This window comes from Callospermophilus lateralis, unplaced genomic scaffold, assembly GCF_048772815.1.
Source record: "Callospermophilus lateralis isolate mCalLat2 unplaced genomic scaffold, mCalLat2.hap1 Scaffold_82, whole genome shotgun sequence".
NCBI classification, from domain to species: Eukaryota; Metazoa; Chordata; class Mammalia; order Rodentia; family Sciuridae; genus Callospermophilus; species Callospermophilus lateralis.
Genome location: NW_027516260.1, coordinates 589,390 through 609,296, shown reverse-complemented (window position 1 = coordinate 609,296; position 19,907 = coordinate 589,390). Strand labels below are relative to the sequence as shown.

General features: G+C 31.5%; 1 protein-coding gene across 1 annotated transcript in view; it reads right to left on the bottom strand.

Annotated features, from left to right (window-relative positions):
• LOC143640985 (cadherin-12-like) overlaps positions 1 to 19,907 on the bottom strand; it is a 76,794-nt gene that overhangs the window by 44,040 nt on the left and 12,847 nt on the right. The window contains exons 2-3 of the mRNA XM_077108461.1: positions 13,934 to 14,121; positions 2,249 to 2,502 (exon numbers count right to left, since the gene is read on the bottom strand). Of these exons, the coding sequence (XP_076964576.1) occupies positions 2,249 to 2,502; positions 13,934 to 14,121 (442 nt within the window). The remainder of the gene's footprint in view (positions 1 to 2,248; positions 2,503 to 13,933; positions 14,122 to 19,907) is intronic.

Sequence of the window (19,907 nt, the reverse complement as noted above, 5' to 3'; positions counted from 1 at the left end):
GTAGGGGTTGGCAGACTACTAATTTGATAAAGGGATTCCTGTGGGTGTGAGCAACAGACTCTAACCACCATAACAACAAAAGCCAGGAGTAAAGATGTCATCACAGCAGGAGCAGCTCTGCCAAAAAGGACTGAAGAAACCAGTGAGAAAAATGAAAGAAGGCTCGCAGACTTCCAAAGCCCTACAGTACCTTCAACTGAGAACATGTGCTTTCCTTAGTTCAAAAAAAGGACTCCAACATAATCTAACCTTCCTAAGGCTAGAGTCATGGCTGCCTTCCCAGTGATTTCACAGTGCAATATCAATGCCTGTAGAGCCAAAGGGTGAGGATGCCAAATAGAGGGCTGGGAGGCCACCTTCCTACATGGGTAGGGCCAACATAGAGAGCAACAGCATGTGTAGAGTCCTGCTCAGGAGTAGGGGTGATGTTAGCACCCTGGTGAGTGCAAAAGCCTGGAGCTCTGCCCCAGTGGTCCAGGAGGGCAGAGGACTGACCGAGAGAAGGTTTATTCTTAAATCTTAGGGCTGAAGGGAGTCTGGCCTGCTGCAGTACACATTCACTTAGGACTTGTCATCACTTTTGCATTGCCTGCTTTTCCCTTTTTGAATGGTGATGTCTGACCTAGGTCACAGAATTGTATTTTGGGAATACATAACTTGTTTGGTTTCATTGGTTCATAGCTGGAGGGCATTTTTGCCTCAGCATGAATCTTACCTTGAATCTCAACCATATTTGGTTAAGATATTATTTAGCTAGACTTTGTACTTTAGACTCAAATGATTATGTTGGAATAATTTGAGACTTTGGGAGCTCTGGGGAAGGAATGAACACATTTTGAAGGTGAGGACAAGAATCTTGATATGTCAGAATGGAATGTTAAGGACATAGTGCTTGTGAACATCTCACCCCCTTAAGTCATGATACAAAATCTGAATCTCCAATATGATGGTATTAAGAGATGGTGGTGATTAAGCTGTGTGAGTGGGGCCCACATGCTCATAAACAGTGGACCACAGAGAACTTTCTGTCTCTTTCTGCCTCATGACCACTGAAGAAGATGACCACATCTTCTAAATATTCACCAGATACCAGACTTGCTGGCACCTGGATTTTGAAAGTTACGGCCTCCAGAAATCTGGGAAATAAATGTTTATTGTTTAATTCACTCAGTCTGTGGTAATCTAAGACTACAGCCTAGACTGACTGAGCACCCCATGGGATAGATTCAGATGAATACAATAAAAAAAATACATGCTTTTAAACCACTTCTTCAGATTGTGCTATCTACAGTGATGTGCTTTCTACCACTGAATACATGACACAATTTTTTGGTATTTACTTACCACATGTCATAAAATCTTAAGAGATATGTTTATTCCTCTCTATATCAATAGAGTATTTTTGTTCTAAAAGAATACATAATGTTTTTTTAATTTGGTCCAAAATAGCTTTTATTGCTGTTCTTTATTTGTTCTCAAGAGTTGAAGATGTGTAAGGTCAGTTAGCAAACAACAGAATATGGGAGAAAGTCTCAATCCTATTGCAGGATCAATGTAAGGAAAGGGGATTTTATCATCCTTCCACAGTGCTATTGTAAGTTATAGCTTTATGGGAGGGAGGGAAAGAGGAAGGGAGGGAGAGAGAGAGAGAAAGAGAGAGAGAAAGAAAGAGAGAGAGAGATTAGTGAGGAAGTATCCATAGGAAAGAGCTCCGTGCAAAGTCTGAGTTCTGGGCAATTCCTTAATTCATCTTACTCTTGGACTGACTAAATGTGTTTCCATTGTCTCAATCTCACATTCAGAATGAAAAGTCATTACAATAAGAAAAAAAATCGCTTTCAAATCGCAAATGACAAAACCATCCATTTTTAAACACTAACTTTGGGGACAGAAATTTTAAAATAATTATAACATAGCTGCTACATTCTAGGCACTGTGAAAGTGTCTTAAATTAACTAATTTGGAAAATCATTCTTTGAACTTCATTTATTAAATCTTTCATAGATTAAAAATTGAGATTTGTTAGTTTGTGTGACATATCCAATAGCTTATCTGCAGTAAATGTTGCAAGGAGGATTGATACAGATGTTTTGTCCAAATCCTACGGCATTTCCTCTATTCTTATATATAATTTCTAGCATCGTATTCTATATGTGAATCATGATGCACTTTTGATCATAAAATTGTTATTTGTTTGTTTTTGTTTTGTTTTCAAGACACATAAAAAGAAAATATTTCTTATTCTTACCTAACAGCACTACTGCCCACATCCAGGTCTTGTGCAGTTACAGCACCAATGATGGTCCTGACAGGGGTGTCTTCATAAACTTCCATGGTGTAAAGTGGCTTGCTAAATACAGGAGGCTCATCTACATCCAGAACACTGATCTTCACTGTAGCAGTGTCTTTTAAAGGGCCAGCAGAGTGAAACCGGTGGTCAAGGTGAAGGTTGGAGGCCTCTACTTTAAAAGTATATGCCTTCTTCGTTTCAAAATCTAAAGGCTGTAATGAGGACAAATCCAAATTGAAGTGTTACATTTGTATAGAATGTGGCATAAACCATGAGCATCATTTCAGAGCAATGCAAGTTGGTATTAATTATACTGGTTTTGAAATGTCTCACTTTTATAATTAGTGTGTAAGTAAAGCACAAGGTCAAACTTTCTGGGTAACTCATAAACATAATCTTTTTCACATATTAAATTTACATAATGTACTTATGAGCATACATACTAGATAGGGGTTACACATTTTATAAAAGCAGTTTGAAATCAGTTAATAGTTTAAGGAAAGCACTTCTCACATCTTATCCAATACTGACATCTAGTGGAAGCAAGCAGTGATAAAGAAATGGAACAAAAATGGAATTGTATAATTGAAAATTTCTAGATTCCATTTGTAAATTTGGCATAACAGCACATTTTTAAGCTCATTTTTCCTATTGTGACATTAGTATCATTTCCTTTTAAATAATTATGAATTAATAAGTCATTTTATTAGAAAACATTTGTATCAAGATTCAAAATCACACACAATGGTAATTATGAAGAGTGTTGGTCTTTTGTGTTCTCAGAACTGCATATAAATACTGGTTCTCCCATGCATTGTCAGTAAGTATCACCAAGAATTCAGGCTTCCGACATATATGAACAAATTAAAGAAGGCATTGGAAAAAACATACAAGTCATTTTCCAGATTTTCAGTAATGCTCAATTTTAACTTGCTACTATTTACATTCACCCTCATTGTAAATGTTAGTTTTATGATGAAAGTAACTGAAAATGCTATATTCCAGAAATATGGTGCTACTATGTTGCTTTGTTAAGTGATAAGCTTAAGTGTAATGACTCAGACTTCTAATCTCCAAGGAAAAACTAAGACAACACAAATTTAACATTAACAGTGAATACGGGGACCCTTAAGTTTCTGTTTGCTAAAGCAGTTCCCTATAGTGTGACCACAATGATTTGCTAATTGCCTTGACAGCATCTGTTCCTTTATCTAGCACACCAGAGGAAACTAAAGGAGGTTTATTTTCACTTTTAAAGACATGAGTATTATTTTATGTATTTTTTCTGAGAAAAAGAGAAAAAAAATCACTTATGTATTTAAAAACTCTCACAATTCAATGAAATCTGCTATGGTAAAATCAGTTATAAGTCTTGTATATGCATCAAGTAAGTCTCCTCACAATATTTTTAATGCATGAGAACATACATTTATTACCCTTTAATTATTCCCTTCATTTTATCAAGTTCATTATATTCTTATTCCTATTTTTATCTTTGTTCTATGCAAATAATTGATTTGACTTTCTGATAATTTAGTCATACCTGTTAACATATAACATTGATTTCTTTCAGTTTTTATTACTTTCCTGTTAGAAATGTTTATTTCTCTTAAAACAAATAGAAATAAAATTGACAATATGGCCACTGGTCCCATGATCAGAAATGAAATATCTAAGAAAGCATAGATAGAGGATAATCCCATGATGATATTTTGACCCATCTAAAGCTTGACTCTCATGCTTTGAGAAAGGAATCAGACTCAAGAAAATACAGCAAATTTCCAGAAAAATATGTCAAAATGTTATTTAAAGCAATAAGAAGAAATCAGTACAAATAGTGAGAATGAACAGTTTCGAATAAATAAGACCAAAACAAGACAGGACACATATTTTATATATTAAGGACTATAATGGTGAATATAAGTTAGGATTATTATGTAAGTTTCTGAGTAGTGAATTAGTAATAATTTAAATTCTTTACAACAATAACTTTCATTTGGAAAAAGGAAGAAACAAATAACAAATTAAAACTTTCAGCACTGAATTAGTTAAATATAAAAGGTTCTGGCAAGGCAAGAGATATCCCCTTGGAAAAACAGAAAGGTACAAAGGTCAATAAGATTTTTTTTTCTCTCAGCATTCAATTAATTATAGAATAAAGGCATGTTGTCTAATGGAGAAGTTTGAAGAAGCAATAAATTTCATTTAAAACACCATAGTAGTTGTCTGAAAAAAAGAGAAAAAAAAGTAAGTTGAAAGAGTACACTGGCTAATTCAAATTAAAGAAAATACAAAGTTCTTCTTGCATGTAAAAAAGTAAGTGCTCCATAAATGTTAAACAATGTATTTTCCTGACAGTGAACCCTAACATCTATCTTAGAGCAATCTAATTTTAACAACTTTGGAGTCCTTGATTTCAAAGCAAACTGAGTTGCTCCAGCTCAGACTTACTCTCTTTTGGGCTCCAAATCCACGGCTATCCTAAAATGTAGGCATTCTTACCAACTGTTTCCCATCTCTAATTTTCCTCTAGATGTTGAAATGCCTCTGACTATCTGTACTAATGTGTATATTTGTATATATAGCTTATATATTGTATATATAGTTTTATTTTCCCTCTTAATAATACATTACATCTGTCTGGATGAACTTGACTCTTTACTGGTAAACCAATTTCAAGCCAGAGACAGAAAGAGACTTCTGAAACATTTTTCGCTTTTTTAATTTTACTTTTATTGTTAGGAGATAAGACATGATGTATGTTTTTAAAGAAGTCCTGGCCTATCACAACAGGTAAGAATTTGGCAGTGAGGGAAATAGAGAGTGAGATGAAAGAACCTTTTTGTACATTTAGATTTTTTTTTTTGCAACCAAAAAGTTATTTCCTACGAAGATCAAAGAACAGGAGAAAATTGTAAGAGAAATGCCACAATTATATTCTATGTGGACTTCTTCACGACTCTGACCCTTAGGCAAATTCACAAACTGGTGTAACTCTGAAAGAGCAAAGAATCACCAATCATCTCTACTTGACTGTACTCACCCATCTGACAGACCAAAGCCATATTTGGAGGGAGATTTTGTAATCGAAAAAAAATTCTAACATTTGATATAATTATAGAACAGAAAAGATTTTTTTTTTGGTAATTGCTAGAAAATTGGTTCTATTTTTGATGGGATTAAATAAATTTGAAATATTTATTTTTTACACAGTACTTTGAGAATTTTATGACATTGCTCTGGGCATATTTAATTCAGTGAGCCTTTCTAGAAAAATAAGAAAAAGACTGACTAAAGAGAGTTTAACTGAGCAACTTCTTTGGATTTTTCTGTAACAAAAGATTAGTAAGATCAGAACTTTTGGAAAACAATTCACAATATAGGAAATTGTGCTACATAAGACCGTGACTATGGTGAATTGGAGAATGGCATATTTAGTTTCTCTCTGGTATACAAAGTGAGAGAAGGGTCAAATTATCACCTTTTACTTCTTTTTGTTACATTGCTTTCTTTACTCTTTGCTGAAGTCCAGATAATTAAATATACATAAAATGTTCAGTGACAAATAATTTTTTTTTCACTTAAAAGGAGGATAAGCTATTTTTAATATTAAATATCAGAATAACCCCCTGGGCTCTTTTAGGCCTCCTCTTGTTTCCAGATAATGTTCAGTGGAAACAGGTACCTATAATTACAGATACATGAGAACTGGAAAAGAAAAGCTGTGGCAGACAGAATTCTGAGATGCTCCCTATTTTTGTCCCCATTGCCCCCAACCATTTTATGTAATAATTCTGCTCCTTAGTGTGAGGGACTTGTGAATTAAATGGCATATTACTCTTGTCAACTTGTTCAGTTCTGTGGAAAAATTAATATGAATATAGAACTAAGGCCCTTAATCATTTGACATTGACTGAAGACACATTTTGGAGATGTCTGACCTAGCAAATGGTGCAAATGATTCTGGCTGGACTTTTTTTTTTTTTCTCGGTGGTGCTGGGAATTGAACCCAGGGCCATGTACATGCAAGGCAAGCACTCTACCAACTGAGCTATATCCCTAGCTTCTCTGGCTGGTCTTGAGCAAGTGAATATGTGAGCACAGGAGCCAGTGTGGCAAGTGCCTAAAGGATACCTATGAGGACTGAGACTTGATCTCAGCCAGGAATTAACAAAACAATCATAAAACCTCAGCAAAGTTAATTCTGCAGGCAACCAGTTAGCTTGGTAAAGAGTTCCAACCTTGTATCAGATTGCAACCTCAACCCACACCTTCAATTCAGCCTGAAAAGCCGACAGTGAAGGACCAGGGATGTGGCTTAGCCGTCTTCCCATCTATAATGTTATTGCATCAGTTTTCATGATGAGCATCTATCAGTTTTACCAACACAGTGAAGGGAACTCTCCAAAAATGAACAAAAAACAATGTATCCTTGACATTAAGGCTGTACTCAATCACTTTGTAGGTCTTCACAGTCAAGAGAATAGAAAACTGTGAAGGGACACAAATGAGCGAGGAGTGTAATGTTTTACAAAATGTACTAGTCCCTTTCAAGATAAGGAGTTAGAAAACAGATTTAAATCAGACTGAACCGTGATGAAAATACATTAGAAAAACACTCTTCCAAAGCAAGTTTATATACCAGCTGAACAATAAAGATAAGATGTTCAGAACACATATTATTTTGAAAGAAAGTCAAGTTTTCCATGAGTTAATTTTATGATCAATAAAGTCAATTCCTCTCTGAGAGAAGAGATGGGAAAGCTTATATATATATATATATATATATAATCTCCAGTGAAGAAGGAATTAAATTCAATATTTCACTAAAAATAATCAAAGATTTGATGAATAATTGATGTTCTTGTACCACATGAGAAAGTCCCTATAGTGAAGAAGCATGCAACAAAATAAAATGTGGATATTTTAAATATAGGCTTTACTTTTGACAGTGTTCACAGTATTTCTTATACAATTAAAAATTATATAACTATAAATTAAAAAATTGCCATTTTTATTTAAAGAATAAAATAAACACTACATCCAACTTATCTCTAAAAATATTACAACAGAACTACTTATTTAAAATGCATTTAGTTTTTCTTTGCAAAGTTATTGCATTCCAGTCTTTTGTAATACTGAAAATATTTTGACGGTCATTTAGCAAGTACCTGAAAGACCATGGACATTAGTTCAACGTCTGTTTTTTAGTGACAATAATTTCTGGAACAAATCTAGTAACAAAGACAAAATAAATCAAAACAAAGGCAATAATGTCAGGGCTTCTTGCTACACATTGTCAATAATAATTTTCATAAAATGACAAAAGGTTTCATCAAGTATTATAAATGCTTAAGTGAAATATATGTGTCACATACATGTACAGTATAAATCATTCCTATCTGGAGAGGCCAGTTATTTTTTTTTGTCACATATCATTATTCATTGCAATGAAAGTATATGCTTTTCAAAATATACCATAGTTGAAAATAAGCCATGTGATTTTGAAAAATGTATCCTTCTTCCATGCACTTCAAATTTCCCATTAATGAAATCAATAAAACACTACTTTTCTTATATACTTTGCAAAATATTTTGAACTTTATATAGTACGTAAGTGAACATGAAATGTTTTTTGTCTTATCCAACAAAACATTAATACCCTATATATTTTAGAGATTTTCTTTAACAAACAGGACAAAACATAAACACGATAAAGGACTTCAAATAAGAAAAATCAGATATGTCATAAATGAGTGTCATAAGTACAATAAGTGCTGTTGCAGAAATGCTGAAATTTTGTTAAATAAAGTAAGAGACAACCAGTTTGGGAAGAAGGGCTCAAAAAAACCGTTGATGATAAGCAAGGGAGATAATACTAAGTAACAGGAAAGTATTGAAATTCCTGTGAGCAAGAGACTTCCATGAGAATGTGGAACAGCTCAACAACTCAGGTAGACACCTGCAGTGAATTTGGTGTGGGTGAAAAGGAGCTTGTACATGTGTGTGACAGTGTGTACAGAGGCTGGTAAAATAAAATATGCAGCCTGCTTTTGACCTTTCCAGCAATGGGGACCAGATAAAAGTCTAAGTAAGATAATCAGATGTAGTTCCCACCCTTCATTCACAGGATGAAGGAGTTCCTGAAGGAAGATAAGGGGTGAAGCTGGCAAATACTTAGCAGTGTTGGAAGGGAGTATTAAAGAAGGATATAAGCCACAACATTAATTTCTGCTCAGAAGAAATCACTGGCTAAGCTCATGCCCTGTTTTTGGCAAACAAAGGTCTAAGGGAATGGTAGAAACCTAAGAAGCATTCTGGACTTTTTGTTAAAAAAACTAGAAAGGACAAAAATAAGATAGGTCACATGTTTATTGGGAAAAAAGAAGGAATATGGCTTTATACATTTTGAGTTTGAAAAAAGCATTAAGAAATATTCAAATAGAAAAATCTGCAAAGCAGTAGAAAAATTGGCCTTGGTTTTGTTAATTCGGGGTTAATTTAGAGTTGAATCTATTAAGAAAAGTTGGGCAAGGTATTTAAAGAATATAAACAAGGTTTAGAAATTTAAAAAAAAAACAAGAGAAAGACAAATATTTGGAAAAAAACAGGAACATAATATTTGTAGAAACAACATAAGGAGTACCCCTTTCTCTGAAATTAGGAATGTCAGAGTTACTAAAAATAGAATTTTTAAATTTTATTAATTTTTTTGAGCATATAAATTAGTCTACAATTTATTTTCATTTTATTCCTAAGAGATATTCTAAAATTTACCACATGATGGTGCTGTTACCAAGTCATATAGTGTGGAAATAATTCTCAGTCATATAAAATGATAAAATTAATGAGTTTTACTGATTCATGAGTAAATATAAAATATAGATGCCCAATGGAACCAATTGAGGCCACAGTCTATTTATAAAAGCGTTCTGTTGAAAAGTCAAATATTTCATCTCCTATTTAAAAATCCTTCTACTTTACATTTAATGTGATCTTTAGTTATGTAAGTTCAAAATCAAAAATCTGCTAAGATAACATCAAACTGGTTAAACTTTTTAATTTCAAAAAATGTTTTACTTATTTTATAGTAAATAGGCCACTACTTCATCATTCTTCATTTTAAACAGATGCCACCACTACTTTGTAGTTCTTAACAGACATTTTTATAGAGATGGTACAGGACTCTTTCTGAAATTCTGCAGGATATTAAACTGTTCTTTGTATAACTGAAGTATTCACTCTACTGTTTTAATTACCTAAGTTTTCATTCAGTAACAAGCAAACCAAAGTGTTTCTCAATATATTTATCCATTTAGAGTTTTTTAACTAATGTAAATTCCTATTCATTTTTATATTCAAGGAGTATATATTTTATTTTTATTTTTCTCATAGGGAGTAATTACTAAGATATAGTTTATTTGTCTTTTAAATATAAGAAATTTGTTGAATTTAAAACAGCTGATTTTCTCATTGCAAATATATCCCAGCTCCTAGATTTAAGATGTGATTGAAACTTTCAGAAGCATTATTCTAGTTTTTCTAGTGTTGGTATTGTATATTATTCAAAAACACATAAGAGAATTTTAATTTGTGTATACTTTGTTCAGTGTAACATGCAAGAGTAGAGTAAGAGTTGGTTTGGGTTTTTACCAGTATTGTGTGCTTTGGAGAGATTTACAAATTTTCCTAACTTTACTCTGAATTCAACGTAATACAGTGAAATGACACCTTTCTTCATTCTCCTCAGCTTATATAAACCTGAGTTTCATTTTTATATATCCTCACCCTACAGAGGAAAAAGAGAGAAGTACACAGTAAAATAAAACTAAATAAAAGATTTTGAAGATAAAACAACATTGAAAATATGTGCTTCAGAACATTGAGCATTTGAATGTATTTTAAGTGGGTTAAAAAAAAGAGAAGCTCTGTTAAATTGAAGAATATATTATTTCATTCCTCTACTGCTGCTTAAAAGTTTGTCAGCCAAAAATTTAAAATAACTCATCTTTAAAATGCAGCTATGTATTCATATGTAGGATATATATTTATGGATTTCCTAAATGTATTTAGTATACTTAAAAATATGATTTATGTAGGAATTCATCATTCTTGCATTGCAATTCTATGCTGTGATACAAAATGAGAAACTGTCAAAAAATAATTTTAAGATCATATGGAAAATTAAAATACTACTGTTGATGTTTACATTCACATTTATTTTTTCTAATTTCATTCTTCAAAGACCAATAATAAGTGCAAGATAAAGTTTTCTGAGAACCTACTGCATGTAATGCTTGAAGAGTCTTATTACATGAGCTTTAACCAAAAGGATTCTGTATTTTAAATACAGCTGTCATTTTAATTTATTTTGAGTTTTCCATGAACTTTATTCAGCTGAATATTTTTTCATTATTCCTTTTTCATAAAATCATACCACCATGTTTGATAAAGATATATATATATATATATATATATATATATATATATATATATATATGTGTGTGTGTGTGTGTGTGTGTGTGTGTGTGTGTGTATGTATATGTACATAAGCACATTTCATGCAATCCAACACGTAGATGTTAGATAATTCAAAAATTGTGTTGCAATACTTACTTCTTAGATTTAATAGATGTAGTCTATAGATTGCATTTTTTTCAACAGAATAGGTTACTAGGTAGAGATTGCCCCTGGTGGATCCTTATTTAGAGATCACAGCAAGTTACAACATTGAAAGTGACTCCAAGTATTCTGTCAGGCTTTGTAAGTACTGAATTGTTTGGTGTAATTTTCTACATGATAAAAATAGTTATAACAATATGTTTTGACTGTTTCTTTAAATTTAGCCAGAATCACCAATTCTCACAGTCTTTACTTCTATGAGCATCTCAATCTGTTTCTTGGATTAATTTCAGTGATCTTTTCACTGGGCTTTTCTCAGCCTTACTTAAGTAAGTCTTACTTGCTTAAGTCTGATTTTCCTCAAAGCATACAGAGTAAACTGACTCTATTAGAACAGAGGTGATTTACGTATAACTCCCCTCATTATTACCAAGCTCAGAGTCCTTGACCTGACCTACAAGACCTCCATCATGGGACATTGAATACCTTGTCTTCAATCAACATTCCTTTTATTCACTGACCTTTCCAGTCTCTTTGTCCATCAGTCCCTCCTTAGAGAGAGATTTTGCAATTGTTTCTTAGTTTTTCTGAACACATGTAATGTACACAGTTGTTGTTCATCTGTCTTTCTTCAGAAATATGCTTACATTTCACCATAGCCCCAAAGTCTTCTTGACCTTTACCATAAGACTGCCTTTCACATTCCTGTAATCTCTTTACCTTGATTTATGTCTATCAGCTTGAATCTATCATTGCTGATAGAGATATTTCATGTGTTAATTTTCCGATTTTCCCAATTGAATGGATGGAGCTGGAGAACAGGGAATGTCTATCTTTGAGTCCAAAATGGATCTGGGACATGGTGGCTACACCATAAATATCCCTTGAATGATGAAGGGAAAGGTATAATCACAGATTTATTTGGACAAGGAGTTTTATGCCAGTAAGATGAATGATTAATTTACCTCAGGAGGATACACTGTTTTGTCTTTTTTAGAGACACATTTTTCAGATTGATTATCTGCATTATGTAATTCAATTTTAATAAGGCATTTCCATAGTTTTATAAATCTCAAAGTCAATCCAATAAAAATTTTTTTTAAAATTCTCAAAAATTCAAACAAAAAATGGTGTAGCACCTACTCACTATGAATCTTTCCTTGGACTGAAAATGCATTTTTACTGATTAATAATAGTTAAGTTTTTTATAATTTATAACTGCAACACTTCCTTAAAACATTATATTTTTGACTTCATAAAATAATAAAGAAATATAACACTATTTCTTTCCAAATATATTTAAAAATAAAGATTTTTCTGATTGACATCTAATCATCAGTTACTTACAGGCATGGATGAAAAATAGGTGTCTGTAAAAGTAAATATAAAATATATAAAACTACATTGATGAATATAAAATACTTTTATAATAGCAAGATGAAAGAATATTTAAATGTATATATGCATAATTTAGTATTAATTCTGCAACTCAGATAAACTTTGTAAATCTAATTAATTTAATGGTTAAATTTTAAATTTTAAGATACTATTTATGATCATAAATAGTAAAATATTTTCTACCATTTTTAGTATTATTAGCTTATTAATATTTGTTACAGTTGTTTCATTTGGATTGATTTTGAAAAATATTTAAATATTATACTTTTACATAAAATTAATAAGAATATTCACTGATATGTTACTGAGTAGAAAAGAGAAATACTAAATAACAAAAGAGAAATACACAAGAATCATACGCCTTTTTTCTTTGTGTATTTCTCAAATTCAGCATTAATGCATAATTTTAGATGGTATCATGTGTGTTAACTAACTTCTGGACTAAGTACAATTTATGTACATTTGTGGGAATAAAAACAAAATGACTATCTATATGAAGCTTACATTTACTTTTATGATGATTTTCATTATAATTCATAGTGTTTCTTATTAAAATTCAGAGCTCCTAACAAATATGAGAAGAAAAGACTGATTAATAGCACTTATTTCAAAAATATTTCTTCTGGGTTGAAATAATCATAAATAGTAACAGAAATGACATGTACTGCAGTTTGGGGTTAAGAGAGTATACATTGTACAAGGAGAGGGGGAAAGAAGACCTAAATTTAATAAGATTCACTTTTTTGCTATACTTCACTACTCAAAATTCATTGTTTTCTTCATTATAATGGAAGCAATCTACATGCCTCCAATGGAATCAGGTTCCTTTCTCACATTTACACACTCCTTCATGTGCCACTACCCAATAAAAGACAAAACTACATATTTGGTAAGTAATGATTTCTTTCAAGGGTCTGAACAACTTTGCTGTCCTCCTCCGCTGCTCTTTCCACTCTCCCTTTCTTTCTCTTGCTCTAAAGTTTGGCCAGAATCACAATTCTCTCAATCTTCACTACTATTAGCATCTAAATCTCTTTCTTGTATTATTTCAATGATCTCTTCACTGGGGATATTTCTAGTCTTACTTCCTAACTGATAAAAGTAAAAGTCTCTGTAGGCTTTTTTCTTACAGAATTCTCAAGTCCATTATTATCCTTTCTTATTTCTTCCACTTCTGCACTGAATAAAACTTACCAACAATAGTGTTTCTCCACTGTGATATCAACTCTCACCAATAATGTGCTAACTTAGATATTTATACTCTGTGTTCTCCAAAAAGTCATGAAATGTCAAGATCAACTTTGGTAAGATAAAAGTTATTGATTGTTTTTTCATTTTTAAATTGATCATTTTTGTACATACATTGCTATAAAATTAATTAGAAATTAAACTCTGATAAGAGTGTTAAAAAAGTACATAATCAAATTATTAGGCTTCAATTTTCAATATAAATCCATATTTGTTAAATCATAGAATAACACTATCTGTGGGAGTGAATATTTCATAATTATAACTTTTTTATTTAAAATATTACTAATTAAAGGAAAATTAAAATTGCTAATACTCTTTCATTTTCTTTAATTATTTTTAGATAGTAAACTGTCAAAACCTTTGTTTATGTACCTTTTTCAGTTTGATAACTCCTTCTTGTGTATCCTCATCTGTGACGATGTCAAACAAATTCCCTCCATCTCCGGGAACAATAGTGTACTCAATTTCCGCATTTTGTCCAAAATCAGGATCCAGAGCTCTTATTTTTCCAATAGCTGAGCCAACAGGAGAAGATTTAGGAACTTTCAGATGGAAGATGCCTGATAAAATATATGTAATTTGCATTGACAGTGAACTAGCAAAGGAAGATTATCAGGTTTGAAAAATGTAGACTGCAAAAAGTAAATCAAATTTGGAACATTATAGAGCAAAATGCAAAGGCAATTTGCTGTCAAGGATTATGATTATATGTAATAACTTCATTTTCACTCCAGTAGACCTGCTTTTGATTTTTAAATGGGTATTATAAATAATAGAGTGTGCTATATTAAAATTACTGTGTGGAAATATTTTAATATGATGGATATCAAAGTATACCTTCTATGTGAGGGTAAAAGTCTTCATAATTGTCACCAAAGTAATCAATACCAATAAAATATAATCTAAAACACAATAAGAAGATATATATATATATATATATATATATATATATATATATATATATATAAAATTAATAAATTGATAATAAATAGATAATAGATAGATGGATAGTTATTTATGAATTTGAAGGTTATGTATCCAGAAAGTAACCATTACAATGACTATGAATTTATCTTACAATGAACTGAAATAATAAGCTGTACACTAATACAAAATTCTACCTCGATGAATTTAAATAAGGCATATTGGAGACAAAGATTCAGCTCATTTTTTTAATAGGGAGGGAGAGAGAGAGAGAGAGAGAGAGAGAGAGAGAGAGAGAGAGAGATTTTTTTCAATATTTATTTTTTAGTTTTTGGCAGACACAACATCTTTATTTGTATGAGGTGCATCAAACCCAGAGCCGCGCGCATGCCAGGCGTCAGCTCATTTTTAATACATATTAACTTGGCACACTTTCTAATATTTAAACTGAGTACATAAAGTTTGAACTCCCCAATTTTTTTCTTTTTCTCATTAAAGGAGAAAAAATTAAAATGATCATTTTTACCACCAAATAGAATACTTACATTACATGAAATATGTACTGGATCAGAAAAAAAATGTAAAAAAAAGAATACTTATCTGTGGAAAATATTCCAGAACTATGAAAATAGTAGACATAATTTAAAACCTTTGTCAAAAATTTAAAGTTTAAGATAAAGAAAATAAATAGGACATACTATTTTTTGAACATCTCATCAAAGTGAATATTAATGGGGTAAACAATAATATTCAAATCAAAGTTAAAAAAAGGAAAAGAAAAGGAGGAAATTAAAAGTGCAGATGCTAAAATGAATGAAGAAGTTCAATGTTTAATTTTGATACTGGAATTCCAGTTTCAAATTCTATAAATAAATTTTGAATGTCACTTTCCCATGGACAAACAAAGTGCAGTGATTAAGTTCTTTTAGAATTCTTGTACATATGTGAATATTGAGTAATGACAGCACTCAAGACTTTTCTTGCATGGTGAAGTTCACTCAACAAATTACTTTTTAAAATTATAATTATTTGCTTCAAGATGGCATGAAAAATTATTAAATTAAGTCATTTCATTTTTCATTACCAATTATTTTTATAGAATATATAGTTATTTCACAATCAGTTGGCAAAACTTGGTAATCTCATCAGCCCTGGTAACAGTTAAATTTTGCCAGCTACCCTCTACCTCCCAAATATTTCCCATTTTTTCTTGTAAATTATTTTGAAATCTGCCTTATTTTAACTGACATCGAAAGAACATCACCTCAATAGAACACACATTCTGTCTTAAGAGGGCTAAATATCCACCTATATCTTGTTTATTTGATGCACAAGAAAGAAGGTATATATATATATATATATATTTGGGGTTGGTACCAGATATTGAATTCAGGGGCACTCAACCACTTAGCCACATCCTCAGCCCTATTTTGTATTTTATTTAGAAACAAGGTCTCACCAAGTTGATCAGCGCCTTGCTTTTGCTGAGGCTGACTTTGAATTTGCAATGATCCTGTCTCAGTCACCTGAGCTGCTGGGATTACAGGCATGAGCCACTGTGTCCCACTAGAAGGTATAGTTTATACTGACCTAAAATAATTGTGAGTAAGTAATTAATTGTTTAGTATTATACATGTAAGATGACTTTCTAAAAGAATACACCATATACAGTTTAAATAAGTAAATATACAATACAAACAAATGATAATAAAACTTTCTAATGACAATGTTGGAGCATTGATATAGACTTTATTAAGGAATCATATTTAATGAAAGTCATAGTAATTGATCCAAGTAGCCATTTCTCATAAACTAGTATTGTTTTCATTAGGTTTTATTTGCCAAACAACACAGTTGCTGCCAGATGTTCAATGTTCACAAAATTCTAAGCAGGGTTTGAAACCTAGGCCACCAGATCAACTAGAAAAATAAAAAATGAAAGGATTAAATGTTGCCCAATTGTCTCCAAGAAGGATAAAGTGGGAAGTGGGACATTCAAGGGCAATCTGTCTTTTATCAAAAAGTGACAAGTACCTAGTAGAAATTAATGTGACCATTGTCACCTACATTCTTCAGATCACAAATATTTCTCAATAAGTACAGATTTGAGGGACTCCTGAGTTTTGAGCAAGCATGAAGATGCTTGAATTTATTTTTAGTGTGGCAGTAAGGCATGGGGCATAGTCACTCAAGTTTTACTCAACTTCTCAAAGAGAAATTTCAGAGAAAAGTAACAGAGCACAGAATATATGAGATATTTTTCACTTCCTTTTGAATTTTTTTTTCAGAGTAGAAATTAGAAGTTTATTAAAGAACAGCACAAAAGACTTCTCCCGGAGGAAGAAAGGGACCCAAGAAGTGGAATCCCCCTTTTAAAATTTTTAATGTCAATTAAATATAAATATGATTTATTAGGAAGTGAGTCTACAACATTTGATTCTCACTGTGTGATTGGGATAAAAATCAGTAGAAACAATAAAAGCTTTAAATTGATAGTATGATTAGTCACAGTCCAATCTCATGGTCCATCAGTGTTAGAGTCTTAATTTTTTTGCTGAAAAAATAGAGAAATGGAGGTTTAAGTTGAATGAGTACTATAAATCTCCCTCTCATAGGATATTTAGTTAGGAAATTTATTGTTAAACATTACAAAGTAAAAGGATAAAAATTGATTTGAGAGCAATAGCATGATGCTCTATACAGGGGATTTCTGTTGGGTTGGTGAGGATACCTCCCTGAGGAGTGCAGGGCAGGTGTTGGATGATATCTTTAGGGAAATAGGAGGATATAAAGAGCATAGGGTATTTCTGCAGACACTTTCCAATATATTCAGTTAGAGCAGCTTCAAGTTGCGTATTAGATTTCATAAGGTAGCTTTTTATTTGAAAAGTATAGAAGCAAAAATAAATAAATTGTGTATTGAGAAAAATAATAAAGACTAGAGTCATGTCTACTGGATAATGGTTAGTGAGTATGGAAAGTCTAGCCAAAACTGAGACCCTCTATTGTGAGAAAAAGCACTTTAAACTTTGAAGGGTACCAAATAATGCAGACTAGAGATGAAATAACCCCCCTTGAAGACACTATGCTGAGATGTGAATTTTATGCTTTAAAAAAGAACACTTTATGAGTCCATTAACAATAAATGTGAAGATAGCTATACTTTGTAGTACTCTGTCAATATAAGTTATAAGTTATCTAAGCAGTTCTTTTTGAGAGTTGTCATCTCAGAGCATTCTCACAAATTTCATTAATATTTAATGGCTTTGGAAAACTTGTGGTAAATTCAGAGTGGCATTGTCCATATATGGTTGATGTAACAGCATTTGACTAGTCTGTATCCCTTAAAATTAAGACGTAATAAAGAAATTATTTATCACTTACATTTCTTCTGTGCATCGAGGTTTTAGTGCATGTAAAACTCAAATACACACAACAGTAGATTTTCTGTTCTTTACATAACAGACATATATTTCAATAAGGTGAAAGATGTGCATGTTCATTAAGACAAGCATTGCTCTGTAAAATACTGCAGCTGGTAATAGAAGCTACAGAGTATGGAAAAAGCCAGAGAAACTGTGCATTAGTCACGTCAAATTGTTTAGGTTCTGTCGGTTTATTTTCAATGACTTGACATTTTATCATTTCTAGAATCTCAACAGCATTAAAGCTGGGGTCATTCAGATTAATTCAGAACTCTGAAGTAATCTTCAGCTGTGCAAAAGTTGAATTGTTTATGATGTACTATGAAATTACACTGCCATCATTTTCTGGGTGTCCTACTTTTGATGCATATGAAACATCTTAATGGCACTACCTATACAACACAGATTAAGAAATAAAACAGATGACAAGAGATGGTACCCACAGTAATAAATATATTTACATATTCATAGAATGCACAAATGATGCTTTCCCAAAATCCCTTGGGAAAGAAGAAATATTACATGTAATGATCTAAGGTGGAATTTTAGTGATCAAATTTATATAGTTTCCTTCAATTTTTCCCTTTTAGAAAATTCAGAAGCATTAATGAAACTATCAAGAGAGATATATTTACTTAAAAGAATATAAATAATGTTTTAATTTACTGAGAAAATATGATATAACCAAATATATTAAATGAATGAACAAATTATAAATATCTTGAAAACTTTCAGCAATGTGAAAATTTTTTTAAAACGATGAAATAAATTTTTACAAATTTACTTTTGAAATACATTTTATATTTAAAGCAATAAGTCTTCAGATGACAAAAAAATTGTGTAAGAGCTCAACATTCAACTATTTATAAAGATCATTTGTATATGACAGGTAATAATTGGAGCTTAAAAATACTAGAAGTTCATTGGATTAGATAAATGAGAATGAAGGGAAGGGAGAGATGGGAATAGGAAAGACCACAGAATAATTTGGACATAATTTTCCTATGTTTTTATATGAATATACAACCACTATAACTCCACATTGTAAACCAAAAAAATGGGAAGTTATACTCCATGTATGTATAATATGTCAAAATATATTTTACTGTCATGTATACCTAGAAAGAACAAATTAAAAAATTTAAATACTAGAATGTTAGGGTCTGTAAACAAGTCAAGTTGGCGCCTGGCATTTTGCCAGAGGGAGTGGTTTGTGAAGTAATGTCAGAGAGCCATTAAGTGTGGAGATTCCTTATTGGTTGACTCTTGTATCTAGTTTACGTTAATTAAGATAAGCTGTGTGGAATGTATATATTATATATACCCCTCCTGTCCTACAATAAACGGCTCCCACTCCTGCTGTATCAATGTACACAAGTTGCTCGTCACCCCCCCCACCCGTTAGTTTGGTGCAGCCGGACTGCGGCACTAGAATGCTAGAAATATGAAATGTTTAAGAATAAATTGATATGAATTATTAAACATTTTAAGAACTCAAAATTGTATCCTTGAGCCCACCTAAATAATTATACAATTTTTTAAAAAAGTTTACATTTAATATTCAGAATGTGTATATGCATATACATACACAATCACCTAACTGTAGATTACATAATTAGATTTAGACATAGAATTGTTTAAATAATGATCCTGTATGCTTTTTCCTTGAAATGCCATCTAATTTCACCTAATTGCATATGATTTGATTTCTTAGGCAAATGTAATAATAGACAAATAATGTAGTATGTAAAGAACATACCAAGAGAAAGCAACCAACATCGTTGTAAGTTAAAAAAATAATAATAACTTTATAGAAACTTTACCTATATCTCTGTGACCTTGGGCAAAATATTTAGTGATTCTTTTATTTTTAAGATTGGTGTAATAATAATTTTGATTCATCTTGTAGATTTATTTTCAAAAATTCACTGGTACAATAGTAAATAAAATTTAGTTTTATATATATATATATATATATATATATATATATATATATA